Here is a 22,601-nt window from a genome sequence, read left to right as displayed (position 1 = left end):
AAACTAAATTAGAAAATGGTAAAATATATCATATTTGCATATTAACAATTGAAACGGAAAGAAATTAAAATTCGTGCTGTAGCAGTAAGCATTTGTAATGCAGCAATTGCTTATAAAAAATAGCTGTATGGCATGGCTTAAATTAATTGTATTTGTCGCATACAAAATATTTTCTGATTAAACAGCTCGTGCTTTACTAAATTATAAATATATTAATATATTTCCCAACTTATAAAATTATAAAATACAAAAATCAGTGACCTCAATTTTAAATTTGAATTTACCCGACAGCAGAAATGATCGACGCAAACATCGGCAGCATTTGCGACAAGTTGGCAGAACCAGATGAAAAAAAAAATCATATTAACGGCAGCACGAATGGGGTGGAATGCGGAATGCAGAAGAACGCGACGCTTGTGTTTTTTCGCTGGCATCTAAAAAAAAAATGAAATACAACTGCGCTGTGTACAATTTGAAGAACTGAGCGTTAAAAATAATAATATAAATAAAACAAGGAAATAAGTTAAGTAACACAATAATCGATAGACACGTGAAAGTGAAGAGCCGGACGGCACAATCAAATACAAAATACAAATACAATGGTCAAGAAGGGACGGCCGAATGCGAAGCGCAACAAAAAAACTAAAGAAAAGGAAAATGAAAACGACAAGGAACAGCGCAGCGTCGATGCGGCGTCCATTGCCGCCGCCGCCGCCGCCTCGACCAGCAGCAGCAGCAGCATCGGCAACAACAGCCGCAGCCTTGCCAGCGAACGTCGCACCGTGGGCCAAGGACCAATGTACACAATCCTTTCGAATGCACAGCTTAACGAGACCTTCCACAAGCGCTACATCAAAGAGCTGAAGCAACTGTACTCGAAGGTATGTTACCGAGGAGGGGGGGGCAGTGCGAAGTCAAAGTTTGCAGTTCCCGTTGTAACACCCTCTAACAACTAACATGCTTGGACCTGTTTTTTGCAGCTGGACCACGACGCCTTCATGTTCACGTTCATCAAAATGTTCAAGACAGTGCTGGAGGCGGACGAGGGCAACGAGTATGGCAATACGGCGCTTGCATTCTGTGCCAAGTTCGTCACCAGCTTCGAGTCGGAAAAAACACATCCCATACTGGCCGAAACCTTCTGCTGGCTACTATCGGTGTGTGTTTACTGTACTTTCTTATCGTATAGTTTGTTTACATTTTGTGTTTCGCAGACAATTTCCAATAGCCCGCACATACGCTATCGCATTTGTTTCTTCGTGAATCTCATACTGAAACATCTAGGGCCGTATGCGGCTTTAGATGACTCGCAATGCGACCAGATTCTCCACTATATGCTGGATCGGCTGAAGGACATATCGCCCAGCGTGCGCAAGGAGGCGGTGCTGGCCATGCAGCGACTACAGGTACCGGATCATCCCAACGATCCGGTGCTGTGCGCTTATCAATATCATTTAAGCTCGGATCCGTCGTCCAGCGTACGGCAGTGCATCATCTCGTGCATGGGCCGCAACTATCTAACTGTGCCACACATACTGCAGCGCCTTTGGGACGTGGACGAAAAGGTGCGACGCCACACGTACATCAACATGTGCAACTATCCGGTGCGCTCCTACAAAGTGTCACAGCGCCTGACGCTGCTCGAGCGTGGACTCAACGACAGTTCGGAGAATGTGCGCAAGAATGTCATCAAGTATATGCTCAAGGCCTGGATCGAATCGTACCAGCAGAACTATATACAGCTGACAGCTGCGCTTAAACTCGACTCCAACGAGGAGGAGCTCATGCGCTTCAGACGTGTCGCCCGCCAAATGCTGTTCGTGATCTTCGAGCAGACCGCCAACAGTGAGCTGCTCGCCCAGCTGCCGCTGACCGAGGACTGTGATCTGCATCGGTGCGTGCCGCACGAGGCACTCACCGTCGAGCTTGTTCTGTACTGGCAATGCCTCAGTGGCTACCTGCAGCAGACGCAGGCCGACGAATTCGAGCAGGTGCTGCCCGAGTTGAGTGTCTTTTGCGATTATGTGAAAAAGTAAGTTGCTTGAAAGTTCAGTTAATTCGCATGGAGAGTGTTTAACCAATTGGTATCGGCACAGGTTCTGTCAGTTCCAGAAGCCGGATATGGACAAATTTGCACAGATCGAGTTCCAGAGCATGATGCTGTCACTGGTGGAAATACTACAGACCTACGATCTGGGCGATGAGATTGGTCGCGCCAATCTGAAAGAGCTGATCACGCATCTGCTGAGGGAATGCCTGCTGGATCACAAGATTGTGGCCGTGCTGGTACGCTGCGCGGAGCAGCTGGTGAGTGATGTGGCCACGCGGATGCAGTACTTTATCGAAATCATCTACGAGATATGCGAACTGAATGCCAAGCAGAATGATTTTGTGCACGATCGTGAGCTAACGGATAAGCTGCTCGACAATGTTGAAACATCGCTGGTCATGAAGATTCGATCGCTGAAGGTGAAAATTCTAGAACTCGAGGAAATGGAGGAGAACTTTGTGCGACAAAAAGAGTATATGCGTGCGCAGGCCGTCAACGATGAGCGCATGACTGTGACGGATGAGTACAGGGATTTAATCCAGCCGCTGTTAGAGAAACATGGCGAACTGGAGCTGCCGACGCGCCCCAAGCTATCCAAGCAAGAGCGCGTCCTCAAGGGCCTGTACATATCCTTCTACATGGTCGCCTCCGAGCATGTACACACTCTGAATCCCAGCATCTGCAAGCTCTACAAGGTAATAAACATTATATACCCATTAAAAACTAAAATTAATTTAATTTTCGCTGCAGGACTTCATTTGCCGGCATTTGGCTTCGACGGAATTGGACATATTCGAGTGGGCCATCAAGTGCGGCACCACGTTTAGTATTCTGTACGAGGCGTACACCAAGGAAGTCTTCGATGTGCTCGTGGACGAGTTTTATAAGAACAACAACTTGCGCCTCTGCGAAATATCTGCACAATGCGTGTGCGAGCTGATGGATCACTATGGCGTGGACTACTTCATGGACCTAAATCAGTCCGTTGCGGGACAGGGACTGGCGCCCAAATCAAAACGCCGCCTGCTGTTCACCATGCAGGATTTTGACGGCGAGGAGGACAGAAGTCAATCGCAGGGCAACGATCAGAATACGGACATCATCAGCATGATGGGCTTCTTTGTCGAAAAGGTCGTCGACAAGGGCATCCTGCTGGCCATTGTGCGTGGACTGTGTCGATTGGTGTTGCGCGGACATCTGGACAATCGCACCGATGTGCTGGAGAAGCTGCTCAAGCGTTACTTTAATCCAAACACAGGTAAGCAGGAAATAATTTGAATGCTGTTGTCAACTCGTTCTAAATTCCTTGTATGTTTTGTGCAGAGCCCATCATTAGCCAGGTGCTGGGTATGTTCTTTGAGAATATTGTGACGCAAAAGCTGCAGCACCTGCTCGAGCCTTGCCTGCTACCCATTGTTTGGTCCGTGATGAACTGCAGCTACGATTCGCTGCTAAACGATGTCTTGCCCGAACATGTGACCAAGTTCTTCATTGATCTCACAGTGCAAGAGACGAGTAAGCCACAGAATAACCTTCACAATCGGATTGCGATCAGCTTTCTGCATTATATACACAACTACTACACGGAGCGCAAAGAGATGTGCCGCCTGTTGGCCAAGGAGCTGACCACGCTTAAGCTGAATGTGCTCAATAGTTCCCAGATGAAGGATGAGATGCTCGAACTGGCCGACAAGCTGGTCAGTGTAAGTAGACTCAACACATATGTTGATTTTTCTTTAATTAAATGCCTTTTGCAGAGCGAACTAGAGCCACGTATGATAAAAAACATTGTGGACTTTAAGGACATGCTTAACGGCAGCTTCAATCCGCCCGCACGCAAGCCTGATGGCAACGAAAGTGAAGCGGATGCTGAAGAATGTGAGAGCGTGACAGCCACTACAGCGTCCACATCAGAGTGTCCAACGCAAGTGTCTGCAGCGCCCGAAACCGAACCACCTGCAGCAGCCACGGTCATAACGGAGGCTGCAACATTAACCGAAGCAGCAATAACCGAAGCCAATTCGACAAGAACGTCGCCTTCGACGGTGGCAGTAGCCACCGAGCCCGTGATGACCACTTTTGGTGCCAACAATCAAGTAGGCATACGCTTCCTGCGGCGCTCGCTCCACAATTCTATCAGTCATTCGGATGCGGAAAGCAATTGCGGCTCCCAAACGTCAGCGCCAGATGCCGAGGCACTCGAGAAACAGCAGCAGCAACAAGAGGAGATCAAGGAAATTAGTCGGCGAAATTTGTGCAGAGAAAAAACCAAACAGCGTCTGGAAAAGGCGATTGCGCGTGCCTCAAAGACGCCCGAAAAGCAGCCTGAAGCGCCGGAAACTGCAGAAGAATCAGATATTGAGGTTGATGTGGAAGTGGATGTGGAAAATGAAGCGGAAAAGGAAGCGGAAGCTACTGTCGCCGCCGATGTCCCCGTGATTGCCGTTTTGCCCGCTGAAGAGCAGGTAAGTTTCATTTATTTAATTTGATTTCATGCTAATCCCAGCCGCTAATTCCTTCCCTTCTTGCGCAGCACTCCGACTCGGATGTGATCGTGGACTCGCCCACAGCCGCGTCGCCAGTTGCGAACACAGCACAGAATGAAAGTCGCCTACGTTTGCGCTCGATGCGCAACCGCAACGCAAACGGGACACGCAATACGCCAGCGGGGGGCAGCAAAGTGAGTACCGCGCGCTTGCGCTTGCAGCTCTAAGCAAAGCCGGCAGACCAGACAGTTCCAGGCAGTAGCAGTAGGAGTAGATGCAGCAGTAGGTACCCCGGGGCGACGCAAGACAAACACGAATTAAGTTTAGTTTAAATCGTAGCCTTTAATTATTGATTGCTAACCGAAGAAAAGTTGTTTAATTTAAGCGCAAATGAATAACGATTCGCAATTTGCATTGACTATCTGAAAAGAACACGTTTTTGAAAACAAACAACAAACAACATCCCACAACAAAACGCTGTTTTCTTTCTGCTCAACGACCACCAAAGCATGCTATATGTATGTATATTTGTTTATTTATACAAAGTTGTATGGAGCATTTTTAGCACTCTTAAGATATACTTAGCTATTTATTTAGCTCTAGTTCGCATCCGGTTTTTAATTACGTTTTAATTTCCATTTTGTTTTGTTTTTGCTATTTTTAATTTTCCTCGTTTTTCTTGTGCAGCGCAAAGTCTTACACCTCGAGATCCAAACGCCTCTGCGCAATGGGCGCAAGCGTGTGCTCCGCAAGTCGCTGGCTGCAACGCCGGCGACCTCTTCGCAATCCTCGGACTCGGCCACATCCTCAAAGCGCATCTCGCCGCTACGCAAGCAGCTGCGTTTGGATGCCAGAACGACCAGAAGACGAAGCAGTGTGGCCGCTTCACCAGTGCCAAAGGCAATGGCAGCGCCAGCGGCAAAGAGCACAGCCAGTCCCACGGACAGCAGCAGTTCGTCCATCAAGGAGAACACGGTACCGGCAACTGTTCCTCCACCAGCGCAAGCTCCAAAGTCCACTTACAAAACGCCTCAGCGCCACAGCACCAGGCGCTCCGGATCCCAGCTGAGCAGCAGCACGCCCGTGACCAGAATAATAACGCGCCATTCGGCGCGCAGTCTGCGAATGAGTGCCATGAGCTTGACCCGGAAACGAATGTCCCAGGAGCTAAGCATCACCGAAGGGCACCTAAAGATGTCTACACCGAAGCGCGTGCGGCAGGACAAAGCAACGCGCAACAAGTCCACCTCCGGCGAGCGTGCCGCAGTCAACACGAGCAGTTCCAGGAGTGCCACAACGCGCACCCGTGCGGGCACAGCAGAAACCGCAGCTGTGGCAACCCGCACCCGACGCAAATAGCTCTCACCGGACCCACCCCTTTCCCCTATCCCCATCCACCTCTCAGTGTTTAGAATTTTGTTTTTGTATTGTATTCGATTAAGTTCTATTTTAACATTGTGCGCACTTTTCATGTTCATTTGACCTTGTAAATTTTATGTATATTACGTAGTCATGTTTAAATATACTTATTTCAAATATAATTGTCATTTAAGGATCGTCGGCGCTCCACGAGTTTAACGCCCCAGGATCAGGTTTTGTTTGACTGAGATAAGGCCATGTAAACTTTTCCAAAAAAAATCGTGTGATTGTGCGCGGTGAAGTACTGCAAAGCATTGCATACTTTCGAGCTGTTCACATAAAGCCTATTGTGAATAGGTAATAGAATATGAATTGTAACAAAATTTGATTAAATATTAAAATGCAAATAACTCGGCTAAATTCAGTCCGATTTCGAAGCGATATACCTATTTCTACTCGTACGGATGCCGGATCAGCATTCTAAGAGATTACCCAAAATGACCAAGAATCACGTGTTTTCGAAAAATGACATTTTTCTGAAATCGAAAAACGTTGATGGTATTCGATTCTACGGACCACCGCGAGTAACCCATCCCAATCTGCCCTCTATCGGCCATTATTTCGCCGAGATATAGCCATTTAAAGTTTTCCAAAAACTTGCGTGTGGTTGTGGACATATTAGTAAAAGAAAGCATTGCATACTTTCGAGCTGTCCGTATAATATGCTTGAGCCTATTAGAATACCAGTTTTACTGCATCCTTCGGGGCGCGCATAAAATTAGCCCTTTACAACAAGCACGTGGCAGCGACATAGCTCCGCCGCTCTAAAAAAATCTTGGAGATATGACGTTTCAAAGCGACATAACTTCGCCGTCGATCATGGCGAGATTATGTCGTTTTGAAGCGACATAGCTCCGCCACTCTAAAAAAAATCTTGAAGATATGACGTTTCAAAGCGACATAACTTCGCCGTCGATCTTGGTGGATTCTACGGACCTCCCCGACTAGCCCCTTCCATTTTGGCCCCTATCGGGCTTTATTTGACCGAGATATGACCATTTAAAGTTTTCGAAAAACCAGCGTGTGGTTGTGGACATATTAGTAAAAGAAAGCATTGCATACTTTCGAGCTGTCCATATAATATGCTTGAGGCTATTAAAATAACTGCATACTCTTGGGGCGCGCATAAAATTAGCCCTTTACAATAAGTACGTGGCAGCGACATAGCTCCGCCGCTAAAAAAAAAATATCGGAGATATGACGTTTCAAAGCGACAAAGCTTCGCCGTCGATCATGGCGAGATTATGTCGTTTTGAAGCGACATAGCTCCGCCGCTAAAAAAAAATATCGGAGATATGACGTTTCAAAGCGACATAACTTCGCCGTCGATCATGGCGAGATTATGTCGTTTTGAAACGACATAGCTCCGCCGCCCTAAAAAAAATCTTGGAGATATGACGTTTCAAAGCGACATAGCTTCGCCGTCGATCACGGCGAGATTATGTCGTTTTAAAGCGACATAGCTCCGCCGCTAAAAAAAAATATCGGAGATATGACGTTTCAAAGCGACATAGCTTCGCCGTCGATCATGGCGAGATTATGTCGTTTTGAAGCGACATAGCTCCGCCGCTCTAAAAAAATCTTGGAGATATGACGTTTCAAAGCGACATAGCTTCGCCGTCGATCATGGCGAGATTATGTCGTTTTAAAGCGACATAGCTCCGCCGCTAAAAAAAAATTTCGGAGATATGACGTTTCAAAGCGACATAGCTTCGCCGTCGATCATGGCGAGATTATGTCGTTTTGAAGCGACATAGCTCCGCCGCTAAAAAAAAATATCGGAGATATGACGTTTCAAAGCGACATAACTTCGCCGTCGATCATGGCGAGATTATGTCGTTTTGAAACGACAAAGCTCCGCCGCCCTAAAAAAAATCTTGGAGATATGACGTTTCAAAGCGACATAGCTTCGCCGTCGATCACGGCGAGATTATGTCGTTTTGAAGCGACATAGCTCCGCCGCTAAAAAAAAATATCGGAGATATGACGTTTCAAAGCGACATAACTTCGCCGTCGATCTTGGCGGATTCTACGGACCTCCCAGACTAGCCCCTCCCTTTTTGGCCCCTATCGGACTTTATTTGGCCGAGATATGACCATTTAAAGTTTTCGAAAAACCAGCGTGTGGTTGTGGACATATTAGTAAAAGAAAGCAATGCATACTTTCGAGCTGTCCGTATAATATGCTTGAGGCTATTAAAATAACAGTTTTACTGCATACTCTTGGGGCGTGCATAAAATTAGCCCCTTACAATAAGCACGTGGGAGCGACATAGCTCCGCCGCTCTAAAAAAATCTTGGAGATATGACGTTTCAAAGCGACATAACTTCGCCGTCGATCTTGGTGGATTCTACGGACCTCCCCGACTAGCCCCTTCCATTTTGGCCCCTATCGGGCTTTATTTGACCGAGATATGACCATTTAAAGTTTTCGAAAAACCAGCGTGTGGTTGTGGACATATTAGTAAGAGAAAGCATTGCATACTTTCGAGCTGTCCATATAATATGCTTGAGGCTATTAAAATAACAGTTTTACTGCATACTCTTGGGGCGCGCATAAAATTAGCCCTTTACAATAAGTACGTGGCAGCGACATAGCTCCGCCGCTAAAAAAAAAATATCGGAGATATGACGTTTCAAAGCGACAAAGCTTCGCCGTCGATCATGGCGAGATTATGTCGTTTTGAAGCGACATAGCTCCGCCGCTAACAAAAAATATCGGAGATATGACGTTTCAAAGCGACATAACTTCGCCGTCGATCATGGCGAGATTATGTCGTTTTGAAGCGACATAGCTCCGCCGCTAAAAAAAAATATCGGAGATATGACGTTTCAAAGCGACATAACTTCGCCGGCGATCATGGCGAGATTATGTCGTTTTGAAGCGACATAGCTCCGCCGCCCTAAAAAAATCTTGGAGATATGACGTTTCAAAGCGACATAGCTTCGCCGTCGATCACGGCGAGATTATGTCGTTTTGAAGCGACATAGCTCCGCCGCTAAAAAAAATATCGGAGATATGACGCTTCAAAGCGACATAGCTTCGCCGTCGATCATGGCGAGATTATGTCGTTTTGAAGCGACATAGCTCCGCCGCTAAAAAAAAATATCGGAGATATGACGTTTCAAAGCGACATAACTTCGCCGTCGATCATGGCGAGATTATGTCGTTTTGAAGCGACATAGCTCCGCCGCCCTAAAAAAATCTTGGAGATATGACGTTTCAAAGCGACATAGCTTCGCCGTCGATCATGGCGAGATTATGTCGTTTTGAAGCGACATAGCTCCGCCGCTAAAAAAAAATATCGGAGATTTGACGTTTCAAAGCGACATAGCTTCGCCGTCGATCATGGCCAGATTATGTCGTTTTGAAGCGACATAGCTCCGCCGCTCTAAAAAAATCTTGGAGATATGACGTTTCAAAGCGACATAACTTCGCCGTCGATCATGGCGAGATTATGTCGTTTTGAAACGACATAGCTCCGCCGCTCTAAAAAATCTTGGAGATATGACGTTTCAAAGCGACATAACTGTGCCGTCGATCATGGCGAGATTATGTCGTTTTGAAGCGACATAGCTCCGCCGCTCTAAAAAAATCTTGGAGATATGACTTTTCAAAGCGACATAACTTCGCCGTCGATCTTGGTGGATTCTACGGACCTCCCCGACTAGCCCCTTCCATTTTGGCCCCTATCGGGCTTTATTTGACCGAGATATGACCATTTAAAGTTTTCGAAAAACCAGCGTGTGGTTGTGGACATATTAGTAAGAGAAAGCATTGCATACTTTCGAGCTGTCCATATAATATGCTTGAGGCTATTAAAATAACAGTTTTACTGCATACTCTTGGGGCGCGCATAAAATTAGCCCTTTACAATAAGTACGTGGCAGCGACATAGCTCCGCCGCTAAAAAAAAAATATCGGAGATATGACGTTTCAAAGCGACATAGCTTCGCCGTCGATCATGGCGAGATTATGTCGTTTTGAAGCGACATAGCTCCGTCGCTCTAAAAAATCTTGGAGATATGACGTTTCAAAGCGACATAACTTCGCCGTCGATCATGGCGAGATTATGTCGTTTTGAAGCGACATAGCTCCGCCGCTCTAAAAAAATCTTGGAGATATGACGTTTCAAAGCGACATAACTTCGCCGTCGATCTTGGTGGATTCTACGGACCTCCCCGACTAGCCCCTTCCATTTTGGCCCCTATCGGGCTTTATTTGACCGAGATATGACCATTTAAAGTTTTCGAAAAACCAGCGTGTGGTTGTGGACATATTAGTAAAAGAAAGCATTGCATACTTTCGAGCTGTCCATATAATATGCTTGAGGCTATTAAAATAACAGTTTTACTGCATACTCTTGGGGCGCGCATAAAATTAGCCCTTTACAATAAGTACGTGGCAGCGACATAGCTCCGCCGCCCTAAAAAAAATCATGGAGATATGACGTTTCAAAGCGACATAGCTTCGCCGTCGATCACGGCGAGATTATGTCGTTTTGAAGCGACATAGCTCCGCCGCTAAAAAAAAATATCGGAGATATGACGTTTCAAAGCGACATAGCTTCGCCGTCGATCATGGCGAGATTATGTCGTTTTGAAGCGACATAGCTCCGCCGCTAAAAAAAAATATCGGAGATATGACGTTTCAAAGCGACATAACTTCGCCGTCGATCATGGCGAGATTATGTCGTTTTGAAACGACATAGCTCCGCCGCCCTAAAAAAAATCATGGAGATATGACGTTTCAAAGCGACATAGCTTCGCCGTCGATCATGGCGAGATTATGTCGTTTTGAAACGACATAGCTCCGCCGCTCTAAAAAAATCTTGGAGATATGACGTTTCAAAGCGACATAACTTCGCCGTCGATCATGGCGGGATTATGTCGTTTTGAAACGACATAGCTCCGCCGCTCTAAAAAAATCTTGGAGATATGACGTTTCAAAGCGACATAACTTCGCCGTCGATCATGGCGGGATTATGTCGTTTTGAAGCGACATAGCTCCGCCGCCCTAAAGAAATCTTGGAGATATGACGTTTCAAAGCGACATAGCTTCGCCGTCGATCATGGCGAGATTATGTCGTTTTGAAGCGACATAGCTCCGCCGCTCTAAAAAAATCTTGGAGATATGACGTTTCAAAGCGACATAACTGTGCCGTCGATCATGGCGGGATTATGTCGTTTTGAAGCGACATAGCTCCGCCGCCCTAAAAAAATCTTGGAGATATGACGTTTCAAAGCGACATAACCTCCCCGAGTAGCCCCTCCCTTTTTGGCCCCAATCGGGCTTTATTTGGCCGAGATATGACCATTTAAAGTTTTCCAAAAAAATTTGTGTGATTGTGCACATTGAAGTAAAGCAAAGCATTGCATACTTTCGAGCAGTTCACATAAAACCAATATTAAAATGAAAATAACACGGCTAAATTCAGTCAGAATTCGACGTGACGTTTGAAAACGGCATAACTCCGCCGTTGAGCATGGCAAGATTATGTCGTTTATGTTTTTTTTAGCCATATCTGCCACGCCCCAGGTGAACAGACAATCAAAAATCATATCATCATATTTGTTGACCATTTTAGTCATTTAGGTTCACCAGGACTCTATCAATGGTATATAGTATAACCAAGGATATATGGGTCATCTAGGAACCACAAAGTGAGGAGGTGTGGCTGAAAGAAAAGGCATACATGTTTGTGGACCATTTACGAGCGAATTTCGCACGTATTTGGTCCTTTAGTTTCACCAGGACTATATCAATGGTATGGTATAATCAATGATATATGAGTCATCTGAGAACCAGTTTAAATTCTTTGTTCGGCGAACAATATGTAGTTGAGACATTATTTGTTTGTTTTTACAAATGAATATCCTTATTTTAAGACGAAGACAACTCGGCTATATGTTTGCAGATTTTAAAAGGATCGTTTGTTTTTAGTTTACAGTTCATTCGTTTGGAACTCAAGTTTCGCACAAAGTCTAACATAGCCAAACATGATTTTGTAAGATGTATTAATTGTATACATGGTACTCGAACCTTCAGATATTTTAGATTGCGTGCGAAACTGGCGATAAAGGATAACATAGTATAATTAAGAACTAGAAACATTGCATTATTAGATAAGTACATGCTGAGATTCATTCATACAATAGGAGAGGAGTATGAATTACATTAGAAACATATTTTGAGCAGTGATTGAGGTCGAGTTAGAGATGTCCTATTCACTATAGTATTAAATAATAAAGGATAATGTAATATCCGCAGCGAACTTTAAATGCTTAAGACACAAATAATAAGGCCCAAAGGATGTTTGTAGGTATACGTATGCATATATAGCTCTATCTACATGCGCATCATTTAGAGCTTAACTCCCTTCAGTTTGACGGCCGTGGTGTGCAGATCCCATTCCTGCTGCTGAAGCGCCTCGTACGCAGCGGACAGGCTCAGATTCGCCTCGGCGAGTATATTCTGCAGCTTAATCAGTTTAATGGACTTGTGAACATCCCAGTTGATGAACTCCAGGGCGCCCAGACAACGTGTGGGCGTGCTCTGTGTGGAACATAAAAGAAATAAATTAGTTTAAATTAACGAAATGAATTCAAGATTTGACTTACGTCCTTTCCCAGCACTTTGACCATGATGCGCACTTCATCCGAGTCGACGCCGCGTTCACAGCCGCGCGGCTTCTTGTCGGAAAACTCGAGCAAATCCTCACAGCTCACGGAGTTGGAGTCGGCCAGGCGAGCCGCGGTAGCTGCAAAATATTCTGCCTCCGTTTGTGACTTGGACGCGGGACCATTGGCCAAAGCTGCCGTCGTATTGTTCGCATCCTTGCCATTAATGGAGTTGCGGTTCATGGCCTGGTTAACGGAAGCACGCACCTTTTTGAAGAGCGCATTGCCCGCCAACTCATTGTCCACGCTGCCCAAGCGGCGCGTATTGATGCTCTCCAAAGGCGCATCTTCTGCAGCAGTGGTTGCTGCAGCCACCGCCGCTGCTGCTGCTGCTGCCACCGCGGAGGCTGCCGTTGGCGCCATCTCCTGAGGAACTGCTGCGGAGTCCAATGTGGTTGAGCTGCTGCTGGCGGCCAGCGGTTTGTCCAGATTGCGCAACTCATCGTCGTTGACATAGAGCCCCGAGATTTGGGCAGGTTCGAAGCCAACATCCTTGCTCTTGTTGTAGTGTTCCTTCTGTATTGAGAAGTTGTAGAAGCCATCGGTCACGTCCGGCGATTGGAGCACACCCTCCTTGCTCATGTCCGCCTCCAGTATGGACTCGAACTGCAACGAGGCGCTGTCTGTCAGCCCAGCTGCATCGGCAGGCGCCAGTTTGTCCAGGTTCTGGTAGGTATGCGCCGATGCTCCGCCTGCCAGGGAAGGCATGTTCTCATATTCTCTGGCCTCGGGTCGACGACGCACGCTACTGGTGCGCACGGCCGCCACCACCTCTATGGAACGCGCCTGCTGCTGCTGCTGTTGCGGCGATGCGTCGCTAGCTTTGCTGGCCGCCTCCTCGCCAAAGTCCGCCAGCTTGCTGAGAGTGCGCTGCACGCCGTTGGCCGGGATAATGAGCGGATATTTGCGGACGTGCCGTTTGGCGCTTGTCTTCACTTGTTTTTTGCCCTCGCGTGAAGGCAGTGGCAGCGGATTCGCCTCCTGCGGCTCTGGGAACTTGTAGCTGGAGTGTGTCATGTAGCTGGGACTCTCGCAGGATTCGTTGGGCCCCAGCGAGTTGCGATTCTCATCATTTGGCCGCTCCCCGTTCGCATGCTCGGCCCGGCGCACACGCTGAGCCGCGCCACGTGTGGGCAATGTCATGGGTCGCGGTGGCTGCAGCTGCTGCAAAGGACGGGCGCACTCCGCAGCGGCAAGGGCTGGCTCCAGGGTAAGGGCAGCGGCAGTGCCCGGATGACTCAACTGACTGCCCAGGCGACGTGGCAGCGTCTTCGAGTTCATCAGCTCAAACTCGTCCGTGTCCATGTGGCGGAGCAGCGTTGCAGCCGGACTGGAGCCAATGTCCAGCATGCCCTTGCGCTCGATCAGGCTGTTGTAGGCCTCGCGACCCTCCTCGCCAATCAGGGACTGTGGGTTATGAAATGGGATAGAGGAAAAAATAAAAATAAATGTAAATAAATAAAAAGTAAATAAATATGTAAACAATAACAATAAAGTTCTTAACATAACAGAATAAATATTAGTAAATACGCGCCTAATAGAAAACAACTTTTGCAGCTAAGATAAACAGATAAAAAGTTAGTATAAACTTATTGCAAATAATATACATGAATTTAAATCTATATTATATAATATAATAATATACAATTCCTCTCTGTTTTCTTTTGCTTTATTAAATCCCTTTAAATATACACAACGTTTTTGATTACCAATTGGATTTCCTGTTTGGTTCTTAGAATGCAAACTTTTAGATATTTTATTTTTTTGTTTTCTTTTTTTTCTTCTTCTTCTTGAAATATGTATATATAATACTTGGAAAAAGTTTTGTTTTCAGATTTAGATTTTAAATTTTAGTTTAAGTTTTAAGTTTAGGTTTTTTTTTGTTGTTGTTTGTGAAACGCTTCGAACGCATGCTTTAGAATATCATTTTTTGTAGTATAATATTTTAGTTTTCTTTTAGATATGAATATATATATGAATTTGTAATTATATTTAAGTACGATTAATCTCGTATGTATATAAACTTTGTATATAAGTAATTTTGTGTTTGCTTCGTTTTCGGTTAGCTTTATCATTAAATGCACTGAATGCGACTGACAAATCGTTTAATTCGAATACATTATTCGATTATCTAGTTCCCAATTGGAGTTCTATAAAAAAAATGTAGACGCTTGAAATTTGGACAAGCGCACAACTCGGTTTACTTCGCAGCAGCAAATACTCTTTCTCTCACAATACATTTCGTTCATTTACACATGGTATACAAGTAGAACTTTAATCAGTTTTATATAGTTAGTATATCAATTATATATAGTATAGTAAAAATGCAAGCGTAAGGATATGGCACATAATACACATTTGCATATGTACGAGTTTTTTTCTTCAATTTTTTGGTTTATATTAAGTTGGAATTCTTTTGGGATGTTGTTTTCGGTGAAGGATTGTCAACGGTTGGTGTGCGTGTGTGTGTGTGTGTGCATGTGATGACTGTTGTTGTTGTGTGTATGTGTGTGTTGTTCTTGTTGTTCTCTTTTTATTTTTTATACCCTGTCATATTTTGGTGAGGTGTTGTCAGTGTCCTCTGTGTTTTAAATGGAATGCTAATACTGATATTCTTTTTTTTATCTACCTTTTCTTCATCTTGTCACGACCCTGACAACCAAGCTCTGTTTGCGGATGATAATATGTTGATGTCTGAGGAATCTGTAGGAAATACTTTTCTTTTTTTTTTATTGTTGCCAGCGTCGTTTCTGGAGTGCGTAGCCTTGTCTTGGAAGCCTGTCTGAGTTGAGCTCTATGCTAAGTGTTTCTCGAGTCTTTTAGCAATGCGTTATACCCATGCAGTGACTGTTTAAATTTTACTATATTTTACTTGTATGCTCTGTGGAAGACAGATTGGATATCGTAGGGTGTCCGTCAAGCTGATTGAACTATCTTGTACTGATCTCTCGGTAATTCAATCGGACCACTATTTCATCTAATTCCCACAGAAACGGGAATCGAGTTTTAATTAATATATTTAATATCTGTCTGCTAGGGTATTTAATCTTCGAACAGCCGAAGATCGCTTGTCTTTATCGTTTTATTTATTTTTTTTAAATATATTCCAACTAGTTAATATTGCTTTAATGATTATTGAGCTGTTTAGTTTAATGGGGCTCCCCCCTCTCGGCAGGGCCCTGAACTTGCTTTGGATATTGCTTATCTTTAATCTCAATTGAATTGAAATGTTTTTGAATCTGTAAACTGTAGCTGTATCTGTATCTGTATCTGTTTCTGTGTAACTGTAACTGTAACTGTTTTTGTTAGCTATGCAAGTGCACATTACGCGTATTATTATCATCCGTTCTGAGAGGTCTTCCGTGTTTCCGAATAAGGCACTCTCCCAAATATTCAAATCCAAAATATATATATATGGTATATGTATAGACTAATAAATATTGGCTGTAAATATTTCTACAATTTACTCTTCGACACACCTGGCGACACACACCACACTACATCACACACACACGCGCGCACACACGCACACCACTTGGGGGCGGGGCGTGGCATTTCCCTAATCCGAGAGCACATGACCGAATAGTAAATTGAGAACATATTTCAGCATTTTCCTTAGTTATGGAGCCGGGCTGGGCGGAATGCGCGGCGCAACGAATTCACGTCGGAACTGAAACTCATCCCCGCTCTCCGTGCTGGTTGAGGAGCTGCTGTCGCTTGAGTCATGCGCAGCTGTTACTAGGGGCACCAGAGGCAGCTGCTGAGGCTGTGAGAGTTGCTGCTGCTGCTGGAGCTGGAGCTGGCGCCAGTGCATCTCGTGCTGCTGAACCGCCGAGGCGTGTATCTTCTCGGGCCAGTGGAACTCTGTGGGTCGTTGCGGCTTCACTGGCAGCTGCGTCTGGGCGCTGTTGGATAGCTGTCGCTCGTCCGGCGAGCTGCTCACAAAGTTGGTCGACGTGGGACTTTTGCCCGTGAGGCGACTTATGTCGAACTCGTGCAGCGTGGCGCCGCTCATGGGACGCGGCACCGCAGCCGTGGCAGTGCGGTAGGTGGCCACCGCGGAAGAGGCCGCCGAGGAGGATCCCGAGCCGGAGCTAAGCTTCTGCGATTGCGTGGATGCCAGAAGCGTATGCTGGGCCATTTGTGCCGTGTAATTGTTGCCCGGTCCGCGTCCGCCAAAATCATAGATGCGCTCATCATAGTGGAACTGTTCGTAGCCGGCGGCCGGTCGATGGAAGCTGCGCCTGTTGCCGCCCAGGTTGTAGTGTGGCGCCGATTTGATGCTGGAGTTTGAACCATAGAGCTGCCGTGGCGATATGACGACCTCCCGTTCATCTTGGCAGGCGGACTGCACCTGTCGGCTAAGGCCCGCGCGACGCCGTCGACTTAGCGAGTTGCTGGAGCTGGCAGCAACGCGGGCGCGTATATCACACTCTGAGCGCGCCAAGCTGGGCTTGCTAGGCTCCTCTCCGCCGCTGGACGAGCTGCTCGAGTCGAGAGTCATGGGATTGTAGCTGAGCCGGCGCAAGGTGCGCGCGCGTATGGAGCGCGGCTTATAGGAGGCGGAACGTCTAGGTAGCGGCGCCTGCTGCTGCTGTTGCAGCTGCTGGTGGACCTGCTGTTGGAGCAGTGGTTCCTGGCGAAAATGGCGCTGCTTGGCGTCCGACAGAACCGGCGAAATGGGCTGGAAGCTCTCATTAAAGGAAGTGGAGCGCTGGCGATAGCTCTTCGCAGCCGCTGCATAAACGGAACTGTTGCTGGCATTCAGACAAGACTTGACGGGCGAGGCGCTAGCCAGCAGCTGCTTGGTGTGGCCATTGCCGAAGCGCTCGTAGCCGCTGCTCATGACCACTGGCGGCGCACTGTACAGCGTCTCGGTCTTCATGGGAAAGTAGCTCTCCTGGGGGCTATAGCTGCTCTTCTGGCTGCTGCGACGCGACAGCGATATGTTGGTGTCTCGCGAGGCGAAGCCCGTGTCTGGCGTGCTGCTGCGCTTGTCCTCGAGCAGCTTCTGCTCCGGCTGTTGGCTGTGCAGCTGCGCCTGGTTGTGCATATACTGCAGATGCTTGTCCAGATGACTAGTTGCCGCATTGAAATCAAACATGGTCTGCACCCCGTTGCTGTAACTGTAGACAGCTGACTTTAGGCTGCCGTTGGCACTACTGATACCATCGTCCAAGGAGCCCACCAGCTGCGGCAGCTGATCGTTCAAAATGGTGTCGTTCGAGTCGCTCTTGTCCAGCTCCGTGTACGTGTGCATAAAGTCCAGATTGAGCGCCTTTAGAGTATTCTCAATGTCCATTATATTATCATTTATGCTCTTTGGCTCTCGATCTCGCTCTCTGGACTCCTCGCTGTGGAGCTCTCTGTTAAGCGGGCGGCTGAGTATCTCGCGTGACTTCTCAAAGAGAAAGTCGGAGCTCTCCTTGTCAAAGATGGGTATGCGTAGCTCGGAGCTGTTCTTGATCTCGCTCAAAGAGCGAAAACGCTGCTTAATGTGTGTGAGGGGGAAACGAAACGGAACGAAACGCAAAGAAAAACGAACGAATGGGCAACCAAAACAAAGCAAAGGGAATGAACGGAGCGCGCCAACACGAATGAAGAAGAAAGAGAGAGCAGAGTGTAGACAAAAAAGAGACTTCCAGATTAGCAACAGGCCACAACTGCAACATCTAGCCTAACCCTACGTTAATCTAACTAAATACACATCTTAGTAGCTGACTAATTCGAGGCCATGCTCACCTGTATATCGGGTATGCTTTGCAGCTCCTCTGTAAAGTTCTTCTTCTTGGAGAAGGGCGAGGCATTGCCATGCGTAGGTGTGAGCCCAGAGCCGCCAGCAGCGCCACCTAAAACGCCACTTGACTTATCTCCGCCGCCGCCGCCGCTGCTCAAATGCGGAAAACGAAAGCTGAACTTGCGCTTAGGACTGTGCGTGGCTGGCGTATGATCAGATACCAAATCAATCATGGATCTGCATAAGAAAAAAACCAACTCAGTTTTATATTACCCTATAAAGATGAGATATAACTTACCTGGCGCTAATCTCGTTGGCAATTTCGATGGCATGATTCAGTATTTTCTCATCCTTGACCGAAATGGGCTTCACAGTGCCCGTCGATGTCTTCTTTTTGGACAGAAGTCCATGACCGTGTCCATGGCCATGCTTGTTGCCATTGCTGTCGCCAGTTTTGTGGCTAAACTTGGCCGACATCTCAGCGAATTCATTTTTTGTGTTCACATGATCGAAATCGGGCGACTTTGGCTGGCTGCCAGAGGCGCCGCTGATTGATCCAAACATTGAGTTGATTTCGTCCAGCAGCGAGGGCCCAAAGTCCAGCTTATCGCCAGCGATCTCATCGTCGGATATCTCGTGATACTCGTGCGGATCGTCGGTCGTGTTGCGGGAACTGGCGCGCCAGTTGGGCTCTGAGTGGATGCTCTTGCCATCGGCGCCATAGTTGTTGTTCTGTAGCGCATAGGCGAGCTGCTCTTCGTCCAGTTTGTGCGAGGCAAAGGGATTTGTGGAGCCGGTAAAGTCAAATGAGCTGTGTCCATTGCTGGGTATCAAGTTGGGCGTGTGCTCCGTAGAGGGAATAAATGTGGGATTCATTGAAGTGCCACCGCCTTCCGGAAAATAACCGCTAGCCGTTTGCAGCGAATCCGGACTAGTGGGCGTCGGCGGCAGCAGCAGCGGCGTCTGCTCTATATCCTCCGACGGCTTGTAGGGCGTCACAATCTGCTTCGGCACATGATTGTACTACAAGAAAAAAACAAACATATGAATCTACGAATGACGCTAATGGGCTAATGTTTGGATTACATTTTGGGAGCTGCCGAGGAAGGCGATATCGCCAAAGGTGGCGCCATCGATACCCACATGTCCGGTGTGCTTAAAGTCATTCTGCGGCTTCGAAATCATTTCCGTGCGCAACTTACGCTTGCTAATGCGATGGTCGCCAACGCGACTGAAGGAATCACGATTGGAGGAGCTGGGCAGGCCCTCCAGGAATGCAACCGTGTTCGAGGGATTGAAGTATCCAGTCTTTCCAGTACCCAAAACGCCTTTCCAGAAAGGCGTACCAGTATTGCGATCAAGCACGCTTATTATATCACCCTGGCGATACAGCAGATGATCTTTCTTCGGCTCCACGCAATTGACGACGGCCTTGAGCTGCTCGGGCTTCATATCGGGCAGCTGTTCATAGATTTCACTAAACTTGGGCCGCTTGGCCGCATCGTCCTGCCAGCACTTCATCATCAACGTGTAATACTCTCGGGGACAGCAGTCCGGCTGCTCGAGGCGCTGATAATTCGGTGCATCTATGGCCTCCAGTATTTGCAGACCAGTCAGTGCCGCCCAGGGCTGAAAGCCATAGGAGAACATCTCCCAGAGGCAAACGCCAAAGGCCCACACATCGGAAGCGTTGGTAAACCGCAAGTAGTTGATGCATTCGGGCGCACACCAGGCAATCGGCAGCTTTAGATTCACATTGAAGTTCGTCTTGTAATAGTCCTTGCCCACACCCAGCGCACGCGACAGCCCAAAGTCCGAGATTTTCACCTTATCCTTGCTAAATACCAGAATATTCCGTGCAGCCAAATCCCTGTGTATGAGTCGCTTCTGCTCCAGATAGCGCATGCCGTTGCAGATCTGCAGCGCGAACTCACAGAGCGTGGGTATCGTGAGAAAGCTGACACGCAACCCGGAATCCTTAAGGCACTCGAGTAAGGAACGAAGGTGCGCCAGTTCCGTAACAAGCATCAGCGAATCAGTTGCCAGAACCACGCCGTACAGGCGCACAATGTTCTCGTGCTCGATCGAATGCATTATGGCTGCCTCCTTGAGAAATTCCATGGGATTCGATTGCATGCGTTCGCGGCACAGACACTTGATGGCCACTTGAATCTGTGCAGCACTCAAAATTAATTACTCAATTCAACCGGAAGAAGCCCTTAAGAAGGGTGGGAGGCCCGACTCACCCGCTCGCTGCCATTCGTCCAGACGCCCTGCTGCACAATGCCGAACTCCCCGATGCCCAGCTGCTTATTAACGCTAATCGAATCAGCTGGTATGATGTGCTTGTTGTTGGGCACCTTGCTGCCCGGTGAACTGCTGCCATTCCTCGTCGCAGTGGCGGTGGCTGCAGCGGCGCTGGTCTCGTTTGTTGTCTGCCCGGCTGCGCCATCCTCACGCTTCACAATTGTGGCGGGCGCTTGGAGCAGGCGCTTAATTTTGCTGAGGTAACTGTGGGGGAAATGCTTTTCATAGAACTTGCGCAGTCTTCGAATTTCCGGCCGCGACAGGCCAATGAAACGTAAGTCCTCATCCGCTGCATATTTAAATTGAGCTGCATTTGTTATTTTTAATTCGTTTCTGCGTGACGGAAAATTGGGGTTGTAAAAATGTAAAATGAGTCACGTGGTTGGCTAAGCTCAGTATACAGATCACAATTTACGACAAAGCCTAACTGTTCTTTCGTATTTTTTCACTTCTCTTTCACTACTTTTCACAATGGCGCCAATATGGACATCGATACATATACTGTGTATATCGGTATTAAATTATGGCAATTAAAAAATACTATTTACTAGTTCATCTCCACTTGAAAGCCGTTAGCATATGGGGAATTTCTTACTGCTCGCATTTTATTGTGATCAGCATACCAGCCATGCTATGGTCAATTTAGGTCACACAACTCACTTGATGGCATTGTAGTACTGCTGCAGTTCGGACTCGGTAAGGAATTCATATAAATCAATTTGTGGGCACTCTGGAAGATACATATAAATATAAAAATAAATACGACTATATAAATGCTTATTTAACTTAAGTATGCATGTGGTGTAGCAGACCTACGACCAACAGCTGCACTCCATAATATTGACTCTGTTTGTTTGCGTGTATGGTATATGGATATGGAGTGGTGCGTATGTGTGTGGGTGGTATGGATTTCTTCTACACCCACTAGCAAAGACGCCAACACATTCATTGGCTGCGGCGCCCTCATGTGGCAGCCTTAAAACATTTCCATTCTTTCATTTCAATATCTTTATCTTTCAGTCCCACCTCATCCAGTCCACATACACAGACATATATATGTATATTCACACGCACTAACACAAAATTCTGATTGCCGCTGCCTCAACCCGCAGCATTTGTCATTGTGTCGTGTTTTTGTTTGCCTTTGTAAAGGAAACACTGCAACACATGTATATACACATTTGTGCATATGTTTGTATTTCGTATGTACACAGATTGCCTGATAATGTCTGTTAAAAACCTCTGGATTTGCAATTTGAGTCATCAGCGCGGCATTCGACATTCATTGAGATAATAAATTCCATGGAAACTGTCCACATCCGCTTGAGTGTTTCGTTATTGCAATTGCACCAACTGTAATGCATTTATTTGTTGTAAGTATAGCTTTAAGGACCAACGAATTGATTGCACTGTAATTAAATCGTCATTGCTATCCCGCAGGATTTGCAGTTGTCCTTGAATTTGCAAAATAAAATCGATCGGTCAATACACACGCGTACACACACTGACACAAACCGCACTCACATACGTGAACGGAAGCAATTACTACGTAGCAGACACAGTTTTTCCAGCATCGAAAACGCTTGCATTTTGCAACATCATATTCACTTTTCACTATCCTGTGCTTTGCTTATGATTCATTTACCTTATTAGCACACTTTTTAAAACATATTTGCACTTTTTAACTCAATCTTACCCATTTTATTTTTGCGTGTGCATTGTTTGGGAGTACTGCATCTTTACCAGTGTGAGCTCAAGCGTCTAAATTGAAAACACCACTTTGATTTTATAGAAATATACCAACTCAAGAATGCACCCTTGGTAAGGTCACACTTTGCTGCTAATCCACAGTGCCATTTTGAGTTTAACATGTAAACAAATAATTTGAGGTAGCAGCTGTTAAGCGAAAAACAGCTGTGCA

The 22,601-nt window shown here is 46.6% G+C and overlaps 3 protein-coding genes and 1 long non-coding RNA gene across 6 annotated transcripts in view; 3 read left to right on the top strand and 1 right to left on the bottom strand.

Moving 5' to 3' along the window:
• LOC6626262 (tyrosine-protein kinase RYK) overlaps window positions 1–390 on the top strand; it is a 75,237-nt gene extending 74,847 nt beyond the window's left edge. The window contains exon 8 of one of the 2 annotated variants that reach the window (XM_032435719.2): window positions 295–390. In XM_032435719.2, the coding sequence (XP_032291610.1) occupies window positions 295–300 (6 nt within the window). In that variant the 3' untranslated portion in view covers window positions 301–390. Of the gene's footprint in view, window positions 1–291 lie in introns of both variants that reach the window. The other variant, XM_070210496.1, reaches the window with a different exon arrangement.
• Window positions 387–6,077, top strand: Cap-G (Chromosome associated protein G). Its single transcript, XM_002048742.4, has 9 exons — window positions 387–881; window positions 981–1,157; window positions 1,215–2,032; window positions 2,097–2,745; window positions 2,801–3,308; window positions 3,374–3,753; window positions 3,808–4,515; window positions 4,584–4,730; window positions 5,224–6,077. Exons 1-9 carry the CDS (start codon window positions 600–602, stop codon window positions 5,893–5,895), a joined length of 4,341 nt encoding a protein of 1,446 aa, XP_002048778.1. The 5' UTR covers window positions 387–599; the 3' UTR covers window positions 5,896–6,077.
• A 5,785-nt stretch (window positions 6,078–11,862) lies between these two features.
• On the bottom strand, window positions 11,863–22,044 carry Ack-like (activated Cdc42 kinase-like). Of its 2 annotated transcripts, XM_002048743.4 has the most exons (8): window positions 21,921–22,044; window positions 21,341–21,410; window positions 20,620–21,013; window positions 19,460–20,545; window positions 18,672–19,396; window positions 18,379–18,610; window positions 12,577–14,043; window positions 11,863–12,511 (listed from the first exon to the last, which is right to left on the bottom strand). In XM_002048743.4, the coding sequence occupies exons 1-8, from the start codon at window positions 22,042–22,044 to the stop codon at window positions 12,320–12,322; spliced, it is 4,290 nt and encodes a 1,429-aa protein (XP_002048779.2). In that variant the 3' UTR covers window positions 11,863–12,319. The 2 variants fall into 2 exon arrangements, with proteins under 2 accessions (XP_002048779.2, XP_032291605.1); XM_032435714.2 differs by lacking the exons at window positions 11,863–12,511; window positions 12,577–14,043 and adding an exon at window positions 14,293–18,124.
• Window positions 21,406–22,168, top strand: LOC116650854 (uncharacterized). Its single transcript, XR_011417042.1, has 3 exons — window positions 21,406–21,563; window positions 21,701–22,053; window positions 22,121–22,168. It is a non-coding gene; the product is annotated as an uncharacterized lncRNA (long non-coding RNA).
• The last annotated feature ends 433 nt before the right edge of the window (window positions 22,169–22,601 follow it).

Source organism: Drosophila virilis, chromosome 5 (assembly GCF_030788295.1).
Source record: "Drosophila virilis strain 15010-1051.87 chromosome 5, Dvir_AGI_RSII-ME, whole genome shotgun sequence".
NCBI lineage: Eukaryota > Metazoa > Arthropoda > Insecta > Diptera > Drosophilidae > Drosophila > Drosophila virilis.
The sequence above is the reverse complement of the archived record's forward strand: the minus strand, read 5'-3'. Positions and strand labels throughout refer to the sequence as shown.